This window comes from Gallinula chloropus (genome assembly GCF_964237585.1).
Source record: "Gallinula chloropus genome assembly, chromosome: 28".
Classification (NCBI taxonomy): Eukaryota; Metazoa; Chordata; class Aves; order Gruiformes; family Rallidae; genus Gallinula; species Gallinula chloropus.
This window is the reverse complement of record NC_140113.1, coordinates 3,808,758-3,833,030: the sequence shown is the minus strand read 5'-3', so window position 1 is coordinate 3,833,030 and position 24,273 is coordinate 3,808,758. Positions and strand designations below refer to the sequence as shown.

Below are 24,273 nucleotides of genomic sequence, written 5' to 3'. Positions count from 1 at the left end.
CTAGAGCTTATTACAGATCAGGTCTCACCAGAGCGGGCAGGGGGCTGCTTTCCCACCCTCCTGCCTGGGGAGCATCCTGCTGGATGCCTTTTGCTTCTTTCACTGAGCAGACACCACCCCTGCTCAAAGCCAACGGCCCCCAGCCCTCTGGCAGTGACCCCAGGGGGACTCCCATGGCTGTCCGAGCGAAGGAAGCGGAACATGTGGGTGAGGTGAGGGGACCTTGTTCATCAGCAGACCCACCCCACTTCTTCTACAGCAGGAGGAGGGGTGCTGGGCATCACCCACACCCACACCAGGACCCTGCCCTTGGCCTTGCTGAACAGCATGTGGTTCGTATGGGCCCATCTCTGGAGCCTTCAAGGTCCCTCTGCGGGGTGAAGCCGAGTCCAGCTCTGCTCTGGTCCCAGCTCCCTTGGTGAACTCTTGGTTACAGGAGAGACGAACACTGAAGCTCCTGAAGTGACCTCCAGAGCCGTGTGTACAGCTCTGCACTCCCCTGCCTGACAGGGGATGAAAAAAGTCCTGTTTCAGTTGTGGTATTTTTTTTTCCAAGAACAGGACAGTTTCTGTTGTCACTTGAAAGGCTCAACTCCACACGTCTTTGTTTCACCCTGTGCACTCTGAAACACTCAGAGCCAGCAGGCTCCAAGACCCCCCAGCCCCAGTGAGCAACCGGGGAAGGTTTTAGCCAGAACTTTCTTGTTTTTCTCTTTATTATTGTTCTCAGATTCCTGGCAGGCACATGAACAAGCCCTCCTTGCAGAATGCCTCCCAACAGAACTGGAGCGTGCCCACATTACGTCTTTACAGAGCTGCCTACAGAATACTGAGAGCAAGACCTGGTGTTTGGGAGATATTCCTGCAGCCAAGAGGTAGAGAGAGAAACGCCCCGTAGCCATCTGCCATTGGAGAGAACTGGACAGTCCAAACACAGACCCACCCCGCTTCCCTTCGGCAGAGTGCTGTGGAAAGGGACACAAGCGCTCCCCAAAGCACCCCCAAAGTCAGCCCAGACCTGCTTGGGTGCAGCTCCTGGTTACTGGGCCGCTCTGTGCAGCTGCACAGAGCGAACAGGTGGCTCCTCGCCCCTCACCGTGGTTGGAGAACACGCAGCCGGGGCTGGAGACGGCAGCAGAGGGTGAAGAGTCTTGTCTGAACTCAGGAGGTGGCTGGAGGGTTCTTGCCTTGTGGGGCGACAGTGCTGTGAAAAGAGGGAGCGTCACATCCTCTGGGAAGGCAGGACACATCTCAGCAGCCCTGAGAACGCCAAGAACTAGGGGCTCCCTCCAGTGAAACCCCACTGCTTGCAGCAGGAGAGCCGCTTCGGCAAGCGCAGCCTTCAGCCGGCTACGACGCGGCACAGACTGGCCCATGGGCACCAAGACAGCCACTGTCCCAGGGAAAACCTCTGTGCCCTGGGCTGCACAGAGCGTGGCCCTGCCATGTAGGCAGCTGGGAAGACACAGAACTGAGCCAGAAGTGCCAAGGCAGAGTCCTCCTGCAGAGCCAGAGGCTCCGTGGCTGCAGTGGGTTTATCAGGACTATCACACTCCTACCCCATTAGACCCCAGTACCAGCCCCACTCTTGAGACACACACAGGAGACACAGATCATCTGCTGGAAGATATTTTAGTAGCTGTGGCTACATAGAAAGACATCATCCTTCTGCTACCACGTGTCTCCATGGGACTCTGCCCAAAAGAAGAGCCAGGTACATGGCAGAGAACAGCACCCAGCACAGCCTCTCCCCTGCCACACCTCGGCGGCGTCACCTCCCTGCAAACACCTTTTGGCACAACAAAGATTTAACCTCTTACACACCCAAACAGCCCTTCTGAAACAAGGAAAGAAATCATGTTCCAGTTACCCTTTTGTGAAGGAGATCATTTGCTTCCCAGCAAACAGAGACAGAAGGTCACTGGAAGGCAAGCAGCATGCTCTTTCATTGTATTTCTGAGCTAACTGCTTGGTGCAGCTGCACTGAGCTGTTACACCCCTGCAGCCCCTGTCAGCCCCCATGGTCACTGGGATCAACAGGCAGCACAGCATCCCCTGGTTACCTGCGGCCCTGAGCAGCGTTCAGCTGATCCTTCATGGCTATGGCATGTTTGAGCAGGCTGTCAATGCTCTTGAAGTACACGCTGCTGTCAGTCATGTTCTTTATGGCACTGAAAGAAGAAGAGAGAGGAGGATGGGAGGACCAGTCCAAAAAGCATCATGGTTTTAGAGCATGCAGCCCCCGACAGAGAGGGCTGTAAGTAAGAAACCTCAGCTTTATACAGCACCTTGCCTCTAGCTGGTGGGTGGGTTCACTGCAGGAGATGGGCAGAGAAGCCTCCCACCCCAAATACGCCCCTTCCATGGAGCCCCTTTGTACCTGCAGGCGTACTCCACTGTGTAGATGGCTCCTTGGCTTTGCTCCTCCCAGCTCTGCATGTCAGACTGAAAGAGGAAGCAGCATTGTTAGGCAAGCTCAGGACAGGCACCACAGCCAGCCACATGCTCTGCCAGCCCTGCCCAAAGCAGGCACTGGCTGCTCCTCACTGGAAACTCATTGGGGTTCTGTGTCCCACTTGACAGCCAGCTGCTGCACACTAGAATTTAAAATAAAAGGGTTTTTTTTCTGTTTATTTCTGGAAGGGCAACTAGTTCAGGCCAATGCTGTGGATACCCTGGCAGAAGTCCCCTTGTTTTTAGATGTTTTAGCCCCCAAGCCAGCCAGGAGCTACAGTCACTCAGGCTGCTCACAACCAGTGGCTGCACAGAGCTCAAGGGACCAGCTGGGTGTTTCCCAGTACACAAATCTCCTGGTACCTGGCTCCACAGGCAGCCAGGGTCTGAACTAACACGGCTCCTGCAGCGCCCCATCCTTAGTCCTTCAGGGAACAGGGTCTTGCTCTCCTTTCATTAGGCCTGCCACAAGCATCCCTGTCCCCAACACCCCGTGTCCAGCCCTGAGCAGCAGCCAGCTCTGGGCCCTGTAAGCTTGGCACAGACTAGTAAGCAGTCAGCCAGTTCTGCTGAGAGATGTAACCACACGCTGAGGCTCCAAGGGCAGAGAAAACCAAACAGACACACAAACCACAGCCAGGGTGCAGCTGAGTGTGGAGCTGTAGCTCACAGATACCTATTTCAAAAGTCTTTAAGTAGCTCATGCCCTCCTGAAAAACCTGTTCTCATGGGAGCTCATTCTCTGGTCTGTTCTGCTGGGTCGAGTTACCAGCCAGAGGAGCTCCAAGGGCCTCTTTCTGCGAGTGAGGGAGGTGGGGCAGGGGCTTGGACCGCCTCCAAAATCACTTGTGCTGTTCAAAGCCTGCCCTACATCAGGAGGCTTGGCCACACGGCTTCAGGCTACAAAAGAAACAAGCCTCTACATGCAACGCTGGGGGCAGAGCTCTGCGGGAGAGGGTCCTTCAGCCCAGGACTCGCAACCCCACAGAGACCAAACTTGGCCCAGACTCCAGCTGCATTGGAAACGGCTGCGTCTGTTGCTGGGAAGGAGCTTTGTGTGCAGAGGCAGCAGCAAAAGGCACAGGGACTTTCCTGCAGCTCCTCACCCTCCTCCTCTCTGCCCCGTGTCCCGGCCGCTCGCCGTGGTCCCGCTGTCCCTGAGCGCTGGTACCAGAGTGATGTCTGTTCCCAACATTCCCACCACCTCCTCGGATTTTCAAGTGTTTAATTAGGAACAAGAGCCTCTCCCCAGAGCTCCTCACTTCTTAATCTTGATGTCCTTTCTCCAAATTCCTGGGACATGCCCTTGGATGGGGTTTAGGAGCTCAAGCCAGCTATTAATACACAGCAGCACTAATGATGTCCTACTGCTGCTGGGAAGCAAATTAAGGAGGAGATGCAGGTTCTCCAAAGACCAGGGGAACCCCAGACAGGCTGCTCTGTGTGGAGCTGGGCTCAGCAGCACAGGGCCCTGCGTCACGTCTCTTATCAGGGAGCTGGTAAATCTGCTCGGAGAGTTTGAGAGGCTGAGGAAGGTATTAAGATGATTGTCTTATCAAATCACAGAAAGAGGCTTGTAAAGGCAGGGAGGTGACCTTCTCTTTGCAGAAACTCTTCTCCCAGCTCATCCCTCCCAGCTTTTCCTACGTTTCATCCCCATGGAAGTTTCACAGGCAGCTGCAGAGCTGAAGGAGAGCTGGAAACCACCAATAAACCCTGTTTCCTTTACACATTACCCACATCTTGGGGCTAAATTACTGAGAACAGATTCACACAGCACATCCCTTGTTCTCCTTTTCTGTCCTGGAGAATTAAGCCCCCCTCACTCCAGTGCCTTTGCTCTGATGTAGATAAAACCTGACAGCGTTTTCACGGTGTGCAGCCCTGCCAACACTCTCCTGTCCCAGCACCTTGCACAGAGCCCAGGGGCTCTGGCAGAGCAACCCAAAATACCTGTCTAACTGAAGGCTCTGCTGTGACAACGGTCCTGTCAGGGCCATCCCCCTCTCACAGGGTGACAGGCCCAGTCTGCTCGCTGCAAATCAGCGATGCCTGAAGCTGGGATAAAGGGGGAGTGGGATCAAGGGTGATGCAGGGGACCTGGCCACAAGCCTGTTACCAGCAGCCTGGCAGTGCACTCAGGACGCTGGCCTGAGTCATGTTTAAACCTCCCAGTTCCTCACAGGAACTGGTTACCAGCTCCCAAACACGATGCTGCAGCCTTGGACAAAGATTAACTCGAAGCTGACAAGGCTGGAGGAGACATCACTGGCAGCAGCTCTGGATCTGTTGCTGTTCCAGCTGCCATAAATAATTCGTTTCCCATTTCCCCCAGCTCTTACCACATCAGTGCACCATTAAGCACACAGCTGGTGACTGGGAGAGGCGGTAAGGAGCTGGAGGTGCTCATGCTGTGGGCAGAAGGAAAGGGATGTACACAGCAGCACCTCTGGGCGAGCATCAGGATGTGTCTCCTAACACCAGAGAGGCAAAGGAGGTCTGGGGGACACCAGGGCAGTGCAGAGGGCACGGTGTGGAGGGGCCAGCCGTGTCCTGGCACGCACCGTTACGCTCAGCATCGCTCTTCCTCACATAGAGACCACCCAGCTGTGGCTGCAGCCAGGGCAGGGGGGGCTGCAAGGCTGAGCAGAGAGGCATCAAAGGTGCCTGTGGTGGCTGCAGTCACAGAGAGGCACTCAGGGCCCTGTGTTTGCTGCTGGCACCCACAGGACAGTGCGACCTCCTTTCTCACAGGGACACAGCAGAAACCAGCAGCAACTCTGGCTACAACAAAGCATTCCCTGGGATGGCTGCGGCCAGGCAATGAGCTCAGCTGAGTCAGAGAGGGGGCAGCACACCGTGGATAATGGTGGGGAGCACCCTGAGCAGGGGAAATGAGGGAATCAAGGGTCTGCAGAGATCCTGCCCAGCACAAGCCCCGCTGTGTGTCCAGCGTGTCTGCTCAGCACTGCCCCTCACCCCACCCCCCTCACACCCCCTTCAGTGACAGAAGCTGATCTCTTCCCTCTGCATGGCTTGTCACACGAGTTTTCCTCAGTTTCCTTTTGTGTGGGGGGGACACATCCCCCCGAAACCAGGACTCTGGATTCAGTGAGAGCCAGTGACAGCTGAGGAATAACATTACAAACCTGTCTGCGACGCCTGGGCCTGGGCTATACACCCAGCTACATCTCTATATGCCCACTGCTGCACACAGGCACGTATATAAAACGTTAATAAATAATTGAATAATAAAGTGTCACAATCCAGGTTAATTTGGAAACCAGGGCTGTAAAGCAAAGGTGAAAAATGAGGCCTGACAGTGCATTAGCATAGACATGAAGCAGTAATCTATTCATGAGACATCACTCCTAATGAATCATGACTGGCAGAAGAGGGAGAAGGACAACAAGGCTGGCATTAAAGTGTCTGTGCTCCGTGCTCTGGAGACAAGCAGGAACACAGCTGTGAGACGTGGTTCATTATCTGCTCTCCCTCATGTGGGCTCTCCTCACCAGTTCCCTCCCCCCGCTCCTTCCCCTCCTCTCACCCTCCCCCTTATTTTATGTAGGAAATAAAATCCTCGCAGCACAGGCAGGGGTAATAAGATTTAACATCTCCCTCCTCCCCCTACAAGAGGGACTACTCGTTTTTCTTTGTTTCCACACTCAAGCCCAGCCTTGTGAGTGTGGGTTTGCAGATGGACTCTCACTGGGGGGGTTTTTTCCCCCCCTCTAGACCTGCAGGTAAATTTTCAAGACCCTCCAGCTCAAGGGTCCCACCGCCCCGTGCACCCCGATGGGCTGATCTCCTCCCTCCTTCCTGCTCCCCCACCCCCCAGGGAGATGAAATAGGGATGACAAGTCAGGAAAACAGTGTGTGCCTGACTGTGTCACTGCCATGGAGCCCAAAGAGCAGCACAACTCACCTTGTGCTGGGCCAGCTCCGGGAGGGATCGGCGCACGTGCTCCTGGAGCCGGTACAGAGCCACGGAGGGCTCGTTGGCCAGGACGTACATGCTCTCTGTGAACTTGTCTGTAACTGCAACAGAGAACAACACTGGAGTTATGGAAAGCAGGCAGCAGCTGCTGGGGGGGAAGGCAGGGTGGGAAAGGCTCCCCCAGAGCGCTGGTCCCATCCCCAGCACAACAATGGGGCTGGAGGAGAGGTCAGAGCAAACCCCCACAGTGCCTCCAGCCAGTGAGGAGCTCGGTCCCAGCCATGGGCTGACCCACCTGGGGTGCTGCTGCCTCCACGGTCCCCTCAGAGCTCCGGTGGTCTCAGGGACCACTTGGGTTACCCTGAGCCCTTTCCAAGCAATTTGGAGAGGTGCAGGAGGTGCTCCTCTGCCTGCAGCCGACCCATTCGGTTGGGAGCGCTGGTACCCCCTGGTTTGGAGGCTCCTCATCTTGTTACCAGCTGTCTGGGGTCACCTCGGGCTCCCCTGCACCTCAGCCCCCTCCCCACTGCTGGCTCCTGCTCCTGCTCCTCAGCAGGTGACCCCTTGGGGGGGTGACATCCTAAAAACGCCCATGGAGGAGACACAGTGGGATGCTACAGAGCTCAGGAGGCTTCTGTGCCCTTCTGAGCTGCTTCCCCTCCCGCACCCCCCTTACCCTGGCCGCATAACCCACCCTCCTGCCGGTAACTGAAGGACACAGAAACCAGAGCCCGTGCTGGGAGCCTCGGGGAGCATCTTGGCCAGGCTGAGGAGCGACAGCCTCAGCTTCTGCTCCGCCCTGTGCCGTGAGGGAAACCACTGCTTGTCCCCCCTTCAGAGCTCCTGTTCCAGCCCGCCCGAAGGGGAATAATAAGCGCAACCCCTCGTTATACCGCGGGGACCCGTCCGTCTGTCCGTCCTCCTCACAGACCCTCTCAGCGGCTCGCAGGGAGGGGGCGGGCCGGGGGGCGAAGGGCTGCTCCCCACGGGGGTCCCGCCAGCTCAGCCTGTCCTAACCGCGGGGCCCTGTCACGACCCCCAGCTCCCCGTGGCGATTGACCCCGCGGTGCCCCTGGGGCTGCCCTGGGGCTGCGGGACCCCGTCACGGCCCGGCCCCCCCCGCGCCCTGCTCTGCCGCCACCGCTGGGGCCTTATCGCAGCTCCTGCTGCCGCCCTATGGCGACTGCTCCCCGTCGCGACCCGCAGGGCCCTGCCGAGACCGACCCCCGGGCCGCTCCCACCTTTCTTCACCTTCAGCTGCATCTCCGGCTCCTCCATCCCGCCCGCCGCCGCTTCCGCTTCCCCCAGCGCCTTCCAAACCCGCCCCGGCCGGAAACCACCGCGGCTGCCCCCGCCGTCACCAGCCCCGGCTGGGAACGCGGCCCCGGCTCCAGCCGTTCCGTTGCGGCCCCTTCCCCTCTGGGTTGGTGCTCCCCACGGGCTGCCCCCCCCGCTCCAGCCCCGGGACCGGGCTCGCCTCGCGGGTGGCCGTCGGGGGAGTTCCGTGTCTGGCCGCTGCGTCCCCGCTACCCCGGGCCAGCCCAGCCCAGCCCAGCCCAGCCCCGGGGGCGGCATGTTAAAGCACCGCGTCCCCCCCCTTCCCCACCGACGCCTCGTGTGCCCCCACCCCGGGTCTGCTTGGGATGCCCCGGGCGGGCGGAGTGTACCCCCCGGTGCGGCACAGGGGAGCGGGGGCACCGCTGGCCCCTCACAGGCCGCCGGGCTCCGGGGCGCCGCGTTCCCCCCCTCCACGAACCGCCCCCCAGCCGGGCATCTGTCCCCCTCACAGCCCCGCACCGCGGGCCTGGGCCGGACGGCTCCCGCTCCAGGGTAGCCGGGACCGCTCTCCTCAGGCGGGACCCGGTGCGGGGCGAGAGACAAACGGGGGGGGGGGGGGTGGAGGGGGGGGGCACCACCCCCCCTTCAGCGGGGCCCCGCTGCCCCACAGCCGCCGCCTCCCCGTCCCACGAGAGGGGCTGTCGCTTTAACGCAGCGCTCCCCGCCTCGCCCGGCCCCCCGCCGTCCGTCAGCGGGCAGGTGGAGCCGGACGGGGTCCTCGCTGTGTCCCGCTCCCTCGGGCAGCGCCCTCTGCCCGGCCGGGCCCCGCAGGACGGCCCGGGGACGGCCGGAGGAAGGGGAAGTGCCGGGGCAGGACGCGGGAACCAGGACCCGTCGCGGGATGCGGGGATGAGCCCAGGCTCCTCCCCGGGCAGCGGCAGCCTGGCCTGAGCTGGGACGGGCCGCACCGGCCATGGCGGGGACGGCGAGGTGGGCAGGGACGGCCGGGGAGAAGGGGGGAGTGGGCGGGGGGAATCTCCCTCCGCCCGCCCTGGCTCGGCCCCGTGGCGAGCGGGAAGGTGGCCGGGGTCGCTTTGGGGACCCCTTCGAACCCGGGGCTACCCCGCAGCGCTCCCGCGGCCGGTGGGGGGGTCTTGTGCGGGGTCTGGCCGGAGAGGGCAGCCCCGTCCCGGGACATGTGCCCACCTCTTCCCCCTGCCTAACGCCTCGTCCCGTGGCAGCTGCCCCATGGAGACCCTCCCAAAGGACGGGGGTGCCCAGGAGCCCTTGGAGGAGGGTGAAGACGGCGCCGAGGGGGCAGCAGCCGCAGCGGAGCTGGCGGTGACCATGGGCGTGGGGGACAGCGCTGCCTTCCTGGGCTGTCTGCAGCCAGACCGGGCTGTGCCACACTCGGACCACGGAGAGGGTGAGTGCTGGGGGTGATGGGGTGTGGGCAGAGCCGGTAACCTGGAGGATCTGTACCCCCATGAACTGGGATCGACGTGCTCTGTCGCCCTGGGGTCGGGGTGCACGAGGGGTGCGTGCTGGGCTGGTTGTGTCTTGTGGTGCTGCATGTGGAGCCCAGCACAGTAAGAGGAACTGAGGTCTCTAATGGCTGCCCGTGTTTTGTAGGTGGAGCAGAGACCTTCTCCAAGTCCTCGACTGCCTCCGTGGACACGCTGAGGAGCACTGAGCTCTCAGACCTTGACAGTGAGTGTTGCAGAGGTCCAGACCTTGCCCACGACTCGTGCCAGCAGTGAGAGGTCGCTGCAGCTCCATGCAGCAGAACCAGAGATGCCAAACCCTCTCCATACACTTTCCTAATTAAACACATCATTTCCAAGCGGAGCTCTTCAAGGGCAGGAAATAGGAGGATGAGCTGGAGTGCATCTCAGTCTCTCTCTGCAGTATATCGTGTGTAATTATGCCATTAATGCCAGATCCCTGCCTCCTGCAGTGCCCCAGATGGACGCTGCCCCTCCTCGGGCAGCTGTTGGGGCTGGTTTATCGTCCTTGCTCAGCTGTTGGTCCCTGTGCAGCAGTCAAACCTCAGTCTCCAAGCTCTTTACTTGCAAGGGAGTAATTCCTTTCTTTGCAGGGCTCGGTTTTTGGCAGGGATGGGAGGGAACAGCCTCAGAGAAGGTCTATGAGACCTGCGCTTTCAGTCAGTGTAGTTCCCTGTGCACGTGTCCTGACTCTCATCTCTCTGGAACAGGCTTTCCCTTGAAGCACTCGAACACTCTGACAAACAGGCAGCGAGGCAACAAGGTCTCGGCCCTCCCAGCCACGCTGGACAGTGAGTACCACGGGGCAGAGCTGGCTTTGCACTGCAGATGGGTGCAGGGTGTAGAGGGAGCATGGAGGGAGCAGGATGGGAACCTCTCTCTGTCTCCTGCCTCCACACTGCTCAGCTTCCACCAGCGTGGTGCCTCGGGCTCCCTGCACTCACCATGTCTGGCTGTCCCTGCTGCTTTACGTTACCCATGGGGTTTTTGGGACCCAGACAAGGGCTGTCTCGTCCTCACCTCCCCAGACTTGCAGGGTGTTGAGCTGGGGGAAGTTTATCCTGATGGGTGAATACTTTCTGTCCCCCAGCGTTGTCCATCCACCAGCTTGCTGCCCAGGGAGAGCTCGGCCAGCTGAAAGAGCACCTTCAGAAAGGTACATGTCTCTTCCCTTGGGTTCTCACCCCAGATCATGCAGAGTCCTGCCAGACCACAGCACGCCTTGGCTTGGTTTTACAGCCTTTGTTGGGTTTACTGGGGGGACAGGGAGCAGAGGGGGCTTTGCCCTTCCTTTTATCATGTCTTACCCATGTTTGTGCAGACAAGAACTTGGTAAATAAACCCGATGAGAGAGGGTTCACCCCCCTGATCTGGGCTGCAGCCTTCGGAGAGATCGAAATGGTCCGTCACCTGCTGGAATGGGTAAGGCCATGTGTGCAGCACCTCGTTAGCAGGAGACTTCCCATCTCCAGCCCCCAAGGCTGCCAAATTACCCCTCACTGTCCTGGTACCATCTCAGCCAGCCTTCCCCATGGCACCAAACAGGACGTGTTTGCAGAACTAACAGCTCTGGCGCTGTCAGATGCTGCTCCCTGTTGGGCTGTGAGCTAAGTCAGGACCACAAAGAGCCTTGTCTCACAGCTAGCAATAACTGTTTGTAATTAAATATCTGCTTATTGGTAATTTGAGATCAGGCTTATCACTTGGGCCCTGTAATCTGCCAGCAAATGTGCTCACCAAGGCATCGTTGCAGTTAATGAACTCGTTGCTTCGTCGTCCTTGAGTGCCAGGCTTGCAGTTGAGGACTGTCTGGGGGTGAGCAGGAACCAGATCCCCCTGTGCTCTGGATCCAGCTGCTCCCCAAAGCTCAATCCCACATCCACGTGTACCCAGGGGTTAGCAAGCACTCATGCTTCATGAGCACCGGCCAGACTCTGGTCTCTGTTACTCTATCGGCAGTAAATCTACAGTGCATTGCTGGAGGGATAAACAGAAGCCACAATAAATTAGCTGATAGATTGATAAAGGATGCAGGAGAGTCTGGGAGAGGTCTGTGGCTGGCAGGGCTGGGAGGACAGGGAGTAAACCAGTAATGGAAGAGGTTGGGAGTACCGCACAGGCATCCAGACAGGGCTGGTTCTGGTGATGGGGGAAAGGGCTGAGTAACGGGAACCAGGTTGGTTTACTGACACTGGAGACAGGGTTTAAGCCCTCCCCTGAGATACCTGATGATGATTAAAATATGCCTGGCATGGGTTTTGGGAAGGAGAGATCACTGGCAATATGTGAGCTGCCCCTGCCCCCTGAGTCCATCAGAACCTGGCTCCAGGATCAGCCCCCTCCCCGGGGGTGTCTGAGCAGGGCTGAGGTCTCAGCAGGGCTCCTTCAGGGCTGCTGCCTGTGCCATCCCCAGGGTGCCAACCCCCACGCGCTGGCGAAGGAGCGGGAGAGCGCCCTGTCCCTGGCCAGCATGGGCGGCTACACCGACATCGTCACCATGCTGCTGGAGAGGAAGGTGGACATCAACATCTACGACTGGGTGAGTGCTGCTGGGGCGGCGTCAGCGCTGGGAGCGACACCAGGCCCCTTGTAAGAGGCCGTTAGCAAGGTCCCATGGCTGTGGGTTGGGGGGAGCAGCGGTGCCCTTCTCCCAGGCGCCTCCTCGTTCGCCTGCTCATGCAGCGGCTTCAGGAGATCACTCTGGATGATGGTTTCACGCCAGCAGCCAGGAGCCAGCGCTCAGAACCTGAGCTTGTCTTTCAGGTCACACGATGTAGAGGTCACTGCCTGACACACAGAGCCGCTCTGTGAGGAGAGGCCTGTCCCTGAGCTGGGAGAGGGCGGAAAGGGGATCCCAGCGAGTGGGGAGCCTCCCGCCCCCGCCAGCGGCAGGCCCGTGCCAGGCCGGCGGTGACACAGCCCCTTCCCTTTCCCTGCAGAACGGCGGCACTCCTCTGCTCTACGCCGTGCGCGGCAATCACGTCAAGTGTGTCGAGGCCCTACTAGGTAACGGGGAGATCCACGCTTAGGCCTCGGCCTCGAGTCGCTGCTCGTTGGTAACCGCCTCGGGGACAGAGCGTGACACACTCCTTGGGGGGAAGAAACCGAGCAGGGGGCCTGCCCAGCCAGGACGGGCTCCTTTTGGGGGTCCCCTCGCTCCGTGCCTGACTCGGAGGGGACGCCGTGGTCGGGCAGGGGAGCGCGGTGCCCTGACCTCTGCTGCCTGCTTGCAGCTCGCGGCGCCGACCTGACGACGGAGGCAGATTCTGGCTACACCCCGATGGACCTGGCTGTGGCCCTGGGACACAAGAAAGGCAAGTGTCCCCTCTGTGCTTGGCAAGGAGCCCTGCCTTCCCTCCTCAAAAAGCCTCCAGGCAATTCTCAGCTTCCAGCCTTCCTTGGGGGCTCCTTTTGACCTTCCACTGCAGCTCCCAGCTCTGCCATGCAGAGAAACTGAGCCAGGCAAACCAAGATGGGTCCTGTGTCCCTTGCTCCCCCTCCAAGCCAGAGCTGTGCCGGAGAGAGGGCTAGGACAGGGCGATGGGGACAAGCCCCTGGAGAAAAGGGTTTTCCAGCTTCCCATGGGAATCACGAGGAAGGTGGTGACTGGATCCTGCCCACGGTGGTACTGGCTCCTTTCAGGGTCTCACTTCTCTTCCCCTCCATCAGTCCAACAGGTCATCGAGAGTCACATCCTGAAGCTGTTTCAGAGGAAGGAGCTGGAGTGATGCGGCGGCTCAGGGTGCTGCAGCGGCACCAGCGCTGCTCCGGGCTCTCCGCTGGGACCAAGGCGGCCTCACTCACTCAGCCCTCCCAAAATGGGCAGCCACACGATGCTTCGAGCGAGGAGCACGCAGAGAAGGCCAGGAGCTGCCTGCTCCCATCCCGGAGCGGGGCATGGCCAGGGTGCCTCACACCCGGGGACGTTCATTCCTGGGGCAGCTGCATTCCTGCCCCGTCCAGGCTCAGCTGCTTCCTGCACGTTCGGGTGTCACGTTACTGCAAATAAACTCCAAAGCAGTTGTGCACAGCTTCTGTCCTCTGCCCATGGCCTCAGCCTGTCACAGCTGCTGGTCCCAGTGCCAGCTACTGGGGAACCACGAGGGGAACTGGGCCAACCAACCTCTCCAAGCCCTGCATCCTCCCAGTGCCCTGGTATTCCTCCCCAGAGCTGTCTTTTTTTAAGAGGGAAGCTCCTTTTTATGCCCATAACCGTGTCAAGGCCCTCTCTGCATCCCCTGTTATAACCAGCCAGGGTTATAAACAGCGGGCAGACACAGAACCCCAGAGGAAGCATCACCCTGCCAGCCAGGAACATTGAATCATGGCATCACAGAGTGGGCTGGGCTGGAAAGGACCTCAAAGACCCTCTAGTTCCAACCCAGAACTAGTATCTGGTCTAAATCTACCCCCTTCCAATTTAAAACCATTCCCCCTCATGGACAGCCAGTGTGCTGTGATTCCGAGCTGGAGCCCTGCAAGGCTACCAACAGCCTCTCCAAGGTGGTGAGTTGAAGGCGAGGAACAGGCAGAGCTCCCAGCACGTGGAGATGGCACCAGCATGGCCATGGCAGAGCCCAGAGAGCTCAGTCCCAGTGTGTCACTTGCCCACAGACCAGCCAGGAAGGAACAGGGACACTTTATTAGGCTGGTTACACGAGCTGTGTCCCACCAAAGGCACAGAGGTCCAGCACGCTGGAGTGACAGTGCCTCTGTCACTGTGATCTGTGGGGTGGGGATCCTCTCTCAGCTCCTTGGGGTGCAGCTGAGGACAGCAGGTCCCCACTGGCAGGGTTTGCCACCCCATTTTCCCCCCACGCTGTCCCTCACTGCTGCCCTAGAGCCTCTCCCCCAGCACCCCGAGGTGGTACACCACGATCCTCCCGAAGAAGTCAGTGCTGTTCTCAAAGGTGATGCGCAGCTTGTCCAGCACCGTCTCCTCCACCTGGAATCTGTGTGGGACCCGTAAAGGAGAACAGTGTGTTGGGGTACATGGGAACCCCGCTCCACACGCATCCAGCTCGCGCCCTGGTGAGCTGCAGCTGGCAGTGGCAGGATTTACTCCAGTTCCAAAGTGCCTTCAGACACCCAAGGGTCTGTTGTTCCAATCGTGGTGCCGCCATCACCCCCCTGTCCCTCTCCAGCTGCCTCAGAACCCACCCCTGAGTCGCTGGGCAAAGGATATCTGCATGGCATGGATGTCCTCAGGGTACAGCTGGGATATCTTCACCAGCTCTTCACCTGCTCGGCAGCCTGTGGAGGGTGAGGGCGGAGACAGCTGGGTGGAAGTTTGGGTGCTGGGGGACCCTCCACTTGCTGCCACAGCCTCGCCCCCCCCCCCCCCCCCCCCCAGAAAACCTCCCTGTGTTGGCTCTGCTGCAGGGCTGGGAGCAGTTGATCCATGAAATGGTTCCCACCTGCACCCAAAGCACCCTGGAGAGCCCCTGATCATCGCTGTGCACCCCCCTCTGCCCCAGCCCATGGGCTCAGCCCCTCAGGTTTTGGGAATGGCTGACAAATACCTCTGGGCCACAGAACAAACTGCTGCGGGATCCAGGGATGGGTAAACTGAGGCAGGGGGACCCCACACACACCCCCAAACCAGCTCCTCACCTTCCAGCGTGCACAGCCGGCTGGAGAATCCCCCCTGGAACTGGATGTGGAGCTCTGAGACCTTGACAGTGCGTGGGAAATCCAGGGTGACCCACTGGCACGTGCCCTGAAGGCAGGAGCGACACCGGGGCTCCGTCACAGGGAAGGGGGAGAGTGGGGTGTTCACCGTGTGAGCGGCTCCTGCCCCACCTCTCCCATCCCACGGCTCCCATCCCCCCCTCCAGCATCCCCCACCTCTCCCCCTACCTGGTCCGAGTTCCAGCACGTCTCCTCGCTCGCGTCGAACATGTGCTTCTTCCCAAACTGCTTCACGTCCCGGTTCAGCACGGAGCTCACCCTGCGCGGACACGGGCGTGCGACAGGGACAGCATCAGTGCCGGGACCCCAGGCCCCCCGAAGGGCCAGGGGATGGAGGGCGGCACCCAGCAGGGACCCGCCCGGGGGTGGCGACCGCAGCACCCGCTGTCCCCTGGGGACCGGGACTCACCGGGTGGCCGTGTCGGCGCAGACCAGGGGCTCCAGGGGCATCGCTGCCTGCGGAGAGGTGGGTCAGAGAGGGGCATAGCGGGCATCCCCAGCACCAGCGCGGACCCCAGCATCAACGGGGACCCCCGGGAAGCCATCAGGACACCCGGCAGCCTTGGGGTGCCCGCGCAGCACCGGATACCCCCGTGTCCCGTCCCCGCGCCCATCCCCGTCCCCTCCGGCCGCCGCGCACTCACCGCCAGCCCCGCGCAGGAAACGGCGGAACTGCTTCCCCGGCACCGCCTCCCTCCTTCCCTCCCTCCCTCCGTCCCTCCCTCCGTCCCTCCCCCTGTCCCTCCCCCCGCCGCAGCGCTCCGCCCCCCCCCCCCCCCCCCACCGCGGGGGCCCCACGCGTGGCGAGCGCCCCGCGCCCCCCGCAGCCCCCCGGGGTGGCGGGTGGGATGCAGCACCCCAGGGTCCCTCCAAGCAGCACCCCCGGCCCAGGGCTGTCTCGGGTGCTGTGCCCCCGTGTTTCACCCCCCACGCAAAGGCCTCGGCCCCCCCCCTCCACCCCCCCGGGCTCCCCTGCTGCCCCTGCACAGCCCTGGGGTCGGGGGTTGCCCCCCGGCCGGCTCCAGGGGCAGCGCGGCGGGCCCCGGGCCGGGGGCGGCTGGGTGCCCTCCTGGACCAGCTCTGTAGGTGGCACTGGTGGAGCGCGGCTGGAAATAGCGGCGGAGAGAGGCTGCAGCGAGGGCCCGAGTGCGGGGGTGTGCGGGGGTGTGCGGGGGGCTTTGCACGGCCCAGCAGCCCGCACACCGGAGCATCCCTGCATGCTCCAGCATCCCGGCTTATCCCAGCATCCCCGAGTGTTCCAGCATCTCCACATGGTCCAGCATCCTGCACACTGGAGCATCCCCACAAGCTGGAGCATCCTTGCACACCCCGGCATCCCTACACACCTGAGCATCCCTGCACTGGAGTGTCTCTACATTGGAGCATCCACACATACCCCAGCATCTCCAGTATCCCTGCACACCCCAGCATCCCCGTATCCCCCAGCATCCCCACACACCCCAGCATCCCAAACATTCCTGCACGCCCCAGCATCCCCCTCGATGCGAGTCACCAGCACAAAGACCCGGGACATCCCAGCCGTCCCTGCTCGCCTCTAGCCAGCACGGCAGGGTCAGCTCTCCCCGTGGGCACCCTGGCCAGGCAGGGCTGAGCTGCCCCCCAGCCTCGGAGGGAGGTGTGGGGGGCCTGGAGCAGCTGCACAGAGAGAAATCTCCCCCACACACATACATATAATGCAGCAGCTGCTTAAAATTCCCCTTCACAGGGTTGCAGAGCTGCCGTGCGTGCCCACGGCTCCCGTGCTTTGTGGATGTGCCCCAAGGTTGCCAAGCCTCAGCCCTACTGTGGCCCCCTCATCTCCAGCTGGTCCCCACTGCTGCCTTCCTGGGGGAGGGGGGGCAACACAAGGCAACGGCACAGAGGTGCTCTGCAGCAACCCCCCCGCAACCTTCCTGCGTGCGGGGCTGCCGGCATGAGTCACAACAGCCGCGCCGAGGCTGCCTGCGCTCAGCCACAGGCAAAAATAAACCCAGCGAGCGCTGCAAAGCCATCGCCTCCCCCTCACAGCCGGCTCCGGGGGCTCCGGGGGCTCCGGCCGCCCAGCTCGGCCCCCGGCTGGGCTGTGCACACGCTTCCACACGCATGTCGATGAGCACACGAGTGTGTGCCCGTGCATGCACACACACACACACACACACACACAGGCGGTGGCACACGCGTGCTGCGCTCTGCCTTCCTCCTCCTTCCTCCCCTTCTCCCCCCGACGAGTTTTGCCTGAGAAATTGGGTCAAAAACCGCAGGAGCCTTAATTGCCCCTCGGCTCATCGAGCGTCGGGGATGGGTCTGTCACTTGTGCCACCACTGCCTGCCTCGCCCCCTGCCCAGCACCACCCCCCCCACCCCCATCCCAGCCACCCCCCGGTCCCTCCATCCCTGCCCGTCTGGGGCCAGCCAGGGGGGCAGCACTCTGGCCCCGGGACTCTTCGGCCTCGGCATCTTCCTCTTCCTCCTCGCTCTCGAGGAACGAGGCGGGTGGTAAATGCAGCTGTTTCATGCCGGGCTGCGCTGGGAGCAGCTTGGCAGTGGCGGCGATGGCTCTCGGCTGCCGTCCAGCCCGGCACTCAGCCGCTCGCCGGGGTGCGGCGGGGGGGGGGGCTTTGCATTTTATCCAAGAACTAATAGAGAGGCCGGTGCCAAACCAGGCGCTGGCACACATCCACCCCCCCCCCCCCCCCCCCCCCCCAACACACACACTCCCGCTCCCATCAGGCGTGAGCTCCCCCCTCCACCGCTCCGCGAGCCGCTGGGATGCTGGCGCCGTGCCGGTGCGGCCACCTCGTGCGGGTGATGCAGGAAGCGGGTGCCGGCACCTTTTGTAGCGTGTGAGTCTCACAGCAGCCCCGGGACCTGCTTCCGCAGAAGAAGCGGGTGTTGTGCCCTTCGCCGTTAATTTCCGATTGATTTCCACTTCCGTGTAAACGCTGGAGAGCACCGGGGGATGTGGCACAGGCGCCATTCACCACCCGGCACAGGGCCCTGCCTGTTCTCTGCCTTTATTCCCCCTGCCTGCGTGCAGGGAACAGGGGTCCCGGGGGTCTGCTGGGGGGCTGGGGAGGGCAGGATTTGGCACAGTGACTAATTGATGCTAAATAACCATGTGGTGGCATCTCCGCGCCACGAAGGACCTGTGCAGGGTGGCAACGGGTGCATCCCTCTGGAACAGGATATCACTATTATCTTAGTATAGAGCTGCTTTTAAGCCACGAAACAGCGTTTTCCGCCCAAGGGGTGAGGGCACCGAGCTGGTGGCTGGGCTGCTGCGGTGCCGGTGTCCTCCCCTGCCATGCAGGGGGTGCCAGGGATGCTGCACACCAGCCACAAGCAGGGGTGGGGGGTGGGATGTGCCGGTAATGAGCTTGGCTCTGCTAAGGGGAGATGCCACCCGGTGAGCCTGCATGGGCAGTGCCATGGGGGGGGTTTGCAATTACCGCCCCAGCTAATGAACCAGCGCGGCATCCTGCCGGCTCTGCTGCTAATTATTGGTGGCTGCGGTTGGTGTCCCTGTGCCCACTCCCAGTTCTGTGCCAGCTGTGCCGGCTGCTCCCCCATAGTCACCCACTGGTGCCACAGTGGGCACCGGGGTTGGGCTGTGCCCGTGGGTCCTGACACCCAGGAGAGTCCCCGGAGGAGGGGACTGTGCGGGGTCACAGCTGGTGCCCCCGTGTCCTGGGGGGAGCGTGGGTGCTGGCTGGGGTGGGTGCTGCGGGAGGGCGAAGGAACGGTCCGGCTGCCAGACGGGGGAAGGAGGCAGTTGCCATGGAAACAGAAAATAAAATCGATGCATCCTGCCGGCGGGTTTGGAGGGAAGTTGGGCCTGGCCAGGGCAGAGTCTCTGCATTCCTGGGGGGATGCTGCATCCCCTAGCCCAGCTCCCTCCATGCCCAGGTTGAGCCACGGGGCAGGCTTGGCCCTGGCCAAAAGCCGAAATGAGCCACTGCCGGGGGTGAGGAGCAGCGGGTGAGGGGTCAGGGGCAGCGTGGGAGCGGGTCCAAGGTACCAGGTCTCATTCTGCCCCCTCCAGAGCAGACCCTGGGTCGGGACATCCTGCCCCGCTCCTGCCCTGGCTTCTGACCAGCATCTCAGCCAGGACAAGCACCAGCTGCTGGTTCACCCCACTGCAGAGCCGTCCATCTGTCCGTCCACCCTCGCGCCCGCTGCCTGTCCCCGTGCCAGTGCCCCGAGTGCCGGCCCCAGCTGCGGTGGCAGAGGCCTCATTTATAAGCCGCTTTCCCCATGAATGTGGCAGCTCTCCTGGAACCGGCTTCATCAGCCGCCGGCGGACCTGAGCGGAATAACAAGCGGCTCCAGGGGCGCGGGACGGGGTCCCCCGCACCCCCTCCCCAGCGATGCGGGGACTGGGGAATGCGGCTGTGGGGAGCTGTGGGGGCGTTCGCCACGCGGGGAGGGTCCCTGCACCCCGGTACCCCGGTGCTCAGCACCCATGGGATGGCAGTGGTGATGCTGCTCAGCAACCCGGTCACGGCGCCGTGGCCCCGGCTGCCAAACCCGGCAGCACCGGAGCTCAGGAGGCTCCCGGTCTCGCTGACCCCCAAACTGGCTCTGTCACCGTGCTGATGAAGGTGCTTTGCCATCTGCTCTCGCAGCACCAGCCCTCCCATCCCCACCGGGGCTCAGTGGTGTCCCCACACCCATCCCCACGCTGTGGGTTGACCACATCACTTCTCTCTTTTGGCTCTTGATGGGAGTAAGACCTGGCTGAGACGTAGCAAACTTATGTCACACATGGCTCCTGGCCCCTCTGCTGTCCCCTGGGTGGGAGCTGTGTTGGGGCTGTGGGGAGCCCCCCAGCCCCATGCTGGAGCCAGAGCTGGAGTCTCGCCGGGTCTCCCTGGGAGCAGCAGGGGGTCCCGGTCCCTGGTGCTGGGAGCCCTTTGCCATCCTCACCACACACCCTGATTGCCAGCGGCCGCCTCCCCACGTCCCTGTCACAACAAAGGAAAACATCTCTGGATGGAAACTGCAGGAGGGTCGTCACGGCAACACTGCTGCAGGATTTCACCAGAAACCCAGCATTCTGGCTCAAAAAGACACTTGGGTCTCTGCTTGCCCCGTCTGGCACCTGTGCAAAGCCCAACTGGGTCAGGGATGAGCGAGTGGGACCAAGGGATGGGGTCACCCCAATTCCCCCCTGTGCCAGGGCCCCGGCTGTCCCTGCTGGGATGGGTGACACAGGGTGCAGCGGAGACCCGGTGACAGTGTGTGTTGCCACATGGCAGAGCTTGTGGCACAGCCCTAACGAGGACAGGCTGGGTGTGGGGCTGGGGGTGTCCAAGGGACCCCAGGCCGGGTGAGGATGAGGACGTGGGGACATCACCGATGGAGCTGGCTGTCCCTCCCGGATGGATACAGTGGAATGTGTCAGGGGCTCCACATTGGACCCGGGGGGGACACACAGCACCCCATGAAGTCACCCCCCAGCTGGAGGGCCCAACTGGTGCCGACAGAGGAGCTGGTCCCCACCTCCGCCCTGCCGCGGGCTGCGGTCCCCAGGCGCGGAGCAGCTGCCGGCGCGGGGGGGCGGGCGGGGGGAGAGGTGTCTATTAAATCCCCATCCATGAGCCGTGCTGGCTGGTGCCTGTTATGACATTTATCTCCACTCGAGAGGAGAGCTCCGATAACTCACTGCCGGCACCTTCCGCAGCCAGACAAACGGCCGGCAGCGCATCGGCCACGCTGCCTCTGCCAGGGGCTTTTCCCCTGGGATGTGGACAGAGGGATGCCCACAGCCCCTGTGCTCCCCCCTCACCCATCTCTGGCTGCCCCGGGCTCGTGGGGAGGTTTGTATCCCCAGCTGCACCCTTCACCACGGCTCCTTCGCTCTGTGGACCCATCGTGGGTCAAGGTCACAGCTGGGTGCAGCTTCGTCACCACCGTGGGTGCTCGTTAGCGAAGGGCAGCCCAGGGGAGGTGGGTGCTGAGGGGAGGAGGGACCCCCCGACTCCTGCGGCCGGGCGTGGGAAGGATCCAGGCTCCTGGACAAGCCCATCACATCCCTGGCCTGTGTGTGACATGTCATGTGGGTCACACCCTGCTGGTGCCACCAGCTTTCCGGATGAAGATGAAGAGCAGGAGGAAGGGTTGGGGCAGCATCACGGGCAGCATGTAGGCAGCAGGTGGGTGGGATGTGGGTCTCAGTGTCAGTGTGGGGGGCAACAGGAGCATCTGCACCCCAAGGGGCACTCAGACCCTTGCACAAGTGGGTGAGTGTTTGGGAGATGACCCCATCCTGCCACACACGGGCCACGGTTCTGCCTCCACTGGCAGCCACGCTCACCCGTGCTGGAGCATCCTCACCAGGAACATGGAGACAGCACAACACCCTCCGTGCAGCAAACCTCAACCAGCACCCGTGGGTGCCCTTTCCAAAGCAGAACAGTGGGATGGAGACCTTTAGGGTGGCAGCACCATCCACCTGGATCCGCTCAGAGTGGGAAATAAGGAACCAGCAACCCCCCTGGGACCTTCTTCCCAATTCCCCTTGGCAAACGCCGCGGGGGCATTAACCCCTGTCAGTGCCCCCCACCCTCCGGCACCTACACGGGGATGGGGCCGCCAGCTGCAGCCACATAAAGAAGGGGAACAGAGGAGCTCTGTGCGCCGGCAACGCCGGGGTTGTGCCGGAGGAGGGGAGGGAAGGGAGGGAGGGGGGGGGTTCACAAAAGGCAGGAAACGCCAGGGAAAGTCTGGCACAATGGGGTCGGAAATGAGAACTTTGCTCTCGGGTTTCCACGGATCCATCCTATGGGGAAAACGAAGGGGGAGTAGGAGGTGGATCTTTTTTTGGCCACCGGTTGTTGCCAAGTCGTGGGAGACAGGGTGGCATTCTCCATTTACCAGTGGGAAGGTGACATCCCCCTCCCCACCATCCCCAAACCCTCTCCCTCAAAGCTCAGTGGTGGTTTTCCCCCCCGATGGTGGGGTTTATTTCTTGTAGCACAGCTCCCTGAAGCATCTCAGACTTTTTTTGGGGGGGTTATTCGGCCTTTTTCAAGCCTTCATCCATCCTCAGCATCTTCTGGTCCCTCTGCACCCCTGTACGGCCCCGGATGGGGCCGTACGGGGGTGCGGAGGGGCCAGAAGATGCTGCTGTTTGGGAGCAGAAGATGCTGCTGTTAGCACCCTGTATGGCTTGGGAGGGATTTGGGGATGCAAATGGGCTGGAAGATGCTCTCCTGTTTGGACACCCCCCCTAAAATCCCACTGGGTCCCAGAGCAAGGATGCTGGAGGGGACACACACACAATGGGTCCCACTCTGGCTTTTTTTTGGGGGTGGGGGAGAGCTGCAGGAAGGTTGGAAGTTGCTCCCCGTTTTTAGACACCTCTTAAAATCCTGCTGGGGGGACAGGGCTGGGATAAAAGCCGTGGCGGGGGGGTGGTCCGCAGTGACTTAGCAGGGTCCTAAAATCCTGCTTGGATGCAGCCAGCAGGGATGCGGGGCAGAGGAGTGGGGGGGGAGGAAAGGGGGTCAAGCCGGACCCCCCCCACCGAGGGGGGTGGCGGTCTGAAGGAGGACTGGAAGAGACCCCCCTCATCCCCTCTTAGGGACCCCATCCCCATTACAGGGACACCCCCCCGCCCCGCAACCCTGTGCCAACCCCGGCTGCGGTGCCTGCGGCGGGGGGCGGCCCCGCTCGATGGGGAGGGGGCGGCCCCGGTTTAGGGGGGAGGGCGGGGGGGGGGTTTACACATCACGACGATGACAACGGTGAGAAAGGGGAGGGGAGGCGGGGGGGGGAGGTAGAGGAACGGTACCGGCGCATGCGCGGCCGCCCCTCGCCCTGCGCCGGGCAGCGCGGCGGGGCGCGGAGCGGGCGCGGGTTCTCCGCCGCTGCGGGCAGGTGCAGGCGGGCGGCACCGGCGGCACCGGCGGGGGGGCCGCGCCTGCCGCCAGCCGCGATTGGCCCGGCCCGGCCCGGCTCGGCCCCCTCCGGGGGGCCCGGCCAGTTGCCCCCCCCCCCCACACACACACCCCCTACACCCCCCCCTCCATCCTCCTCCCGCCGCCCCATCTTCCTCCGCCCTTCGCTCGCCGCTTTTAAGCCCCCGGTGCCGGCGGGGTGCTCGGCTCCACCGGCGGCGATGAGCCCCTGCGCGCCGTGAGCACGGCCCCAGGTACGTGCGGGACCGGCACCGGCACCGCCCGCGCCCCCGCTGCGGAGCCCGGGGCCGGGCCGGGCGGTGGGAGCGCTCGGAGATGGGGATGGGGATGGGGACGGGGGCGGTGGCACCGGCACCGCTACGGCAGGACCGGGACGGATCCGGGCTGGGGGACGCGACGCGGTGGGGACAACGGGGTTGTCAGGGCTTGGGGTGGGGGACACACTATGGGGACCAGGGTGGATGGGGAGGAGGGATGCCGGGCTCGGGGGGATGCTGAGGGTCAGGGACAGTGAGGGGACCGGGGACTTTGAGGCTGGGGGGGGCAAGAGTGGGTTGGGGCATTGGGGCAGGTGGACAATGGGGCTGTTGTCACTGGGGTTGTGGGGCCACCAGGACAGAGGGACACTGGGGACACCGGGGTAGAGGGACACTGAGAGGACCAAGGCTTTCAGGGCTGGGGACACAGGGGCTGGGGCTGACACTGGGACTGGGGGACAGTGCACTGGGGCTGGAAGGACAGGCAGGGCTGGGGGGCACTGGCAGGGTGGGCAGCGCCCTGAGCACCTGCCCAGCCCGCAGCAGATCGGGCAGGAAGGCGGCGGGCCGGGGGATGGCAGGGGGGCAGCAGGGGATGGCTGCTGGGGACCCATCTCCCCGCGGTGTCAGAGCTGGGTGCACCTCAGCCCCGTCCCTCTCCTTGGCTCCCCGTTGGCGCTGCCAGTGGTTTCCCAGCATGGAGGGAGCCGGGAAGTTTTGCAGCCCGGCTGTGGCATCCCCAGGGGTACCCCTGGCTGTCAGGGAGCAGGCAGGGCCAGCAGCGTTGTGGGGGCTCAGCACCGTGGGCAGGATGAGTCCCAGTGTGCATGCCCTGGCACAGGGATGCTGTGTGGCGAGGCTGGGCTGGATGGACAGACAGCTGCCGGGATGGACAGACGCAGGTGCAGGTACCAGCGAGGGGTCTGCGGCTGCTCGGGGGCTCTTTGCTCCCACGCGCCGACCTGGGGTCTCGGCAGCAAATCCATCACCGTCAGGAAAGATGGTGCTGGAGGCCCAGCCCCGTGCCAGCCCCACGGGCCCGGTGTTCCCCTCCCCAATCCCTTCGGAGCAGCGTGCAGCCCAGCCATCCGCAGGGATGAGGCCAGGGAGTGTGTGTGTAGGGGGCTCACCGTGGTGCTGCGCTGGCATCGGGGCTCCCACGGTGCCTCCAGCTCCCAGGGAGAGACAGAAAGCAGGAGGGGGGGGGGGGGAAATGTTAAAAAAAA

General features: G+C 62.5%; 3 protein-coding genes across 4 annotated transcripts; 1 reads left to right on the top strand and 2 right to left on the bottom strand.

The window, feature by feature from the left end:
* Positions 1–739: 739 nt before the first annotated feature.
* Positions 740–7,680, bottom strand: BORCS8 (BLOC-1 related complex subunit 8). Its single transcript, XM_084276246.1, has 5 exons — positions 7,636–7,680; positions 6,383–6,495; positions 2,381–2,445; positions 2,064–2,171; positions 740–1,204 (listed from the first exon to the last, which is right to left on the bottom strand). Exons 1-5 carry the CDS (start codon positions 7,670–7,672, stop codon positions 1,162–1,164), a joined length of 366 nt encoding a protein of 121 aa, XP_084132372.1. The 5' UTR covers positions 7,673–7,680; the 3' UTR covers positions 740–1,161.
* A 749-nt stretch (positions 7,681–8,429) lies between these two features.
* RFXANK (regulatory factor X associated ankyrin containing protein) lies at positions 8,430–13,200 on the top strand. The gene is made up of 10 exons (XM_084276515.1): positions 8,430–8,662; positions 8,914–9,098; positions 9,305–9,382; positions 9,888–9,968; positions 10,268–10,333; positions 10,499–10,599; positions 11,591–11,716; positions 12,117–12,183; positions 12,411–12,491; positions 12,847–13,200. Exons 1-10 carry the CDS (start codon positions 8,646–8,648, stop codon positions 12,903–12,905), a joined length of 861 nt encoding a protein of 286 aa, XP_084132641.1. The 5' UTR covers positions 8,430–8,645; the 3' UTR covers positions 12,906–13,200.
* Positions 13,201–13,800: 600 nt separating this feature from the next.
* On the bottom strand, positions 13,801–15,433 carry NR2C2AP (nuclear receptor 2C2 associated protein). 2 transcript variants are annotated; one of them, XM_084276471.1, is made up of 5 exons: positions 15,278–15,433; positions 15,037–15,127; positions 14,791–14,896; positions 14,363–14,430; positions 13,801–14,131 (listed from the first exon to the last, which is right to left on the bottom strand). In XM_084276471.1, the coding sequence occupies exons 1-5, from the start codon at positions 15,316–15,318 to the stop codon at positions 14,015–14,017; spliced, it is 423 nt and encodes a 140-aa protein (XP_084132597.1). In that variant the 5' UTR covers positions 15,319–15,433; the 3' UTR covers positions 13,801–14,014. The 2 variants fall into 2 exon arrangements, with proteins under 2 accessions (XP_084132597.1, XP_084132596.1); XM_084276470.1 differs by having other exon boundaries at positions 13,801–14,133; positions 14,791–14,851.
* Between the last annotated feature and the right edge of the window lie 8,840 nt (positions 15,434–24,273).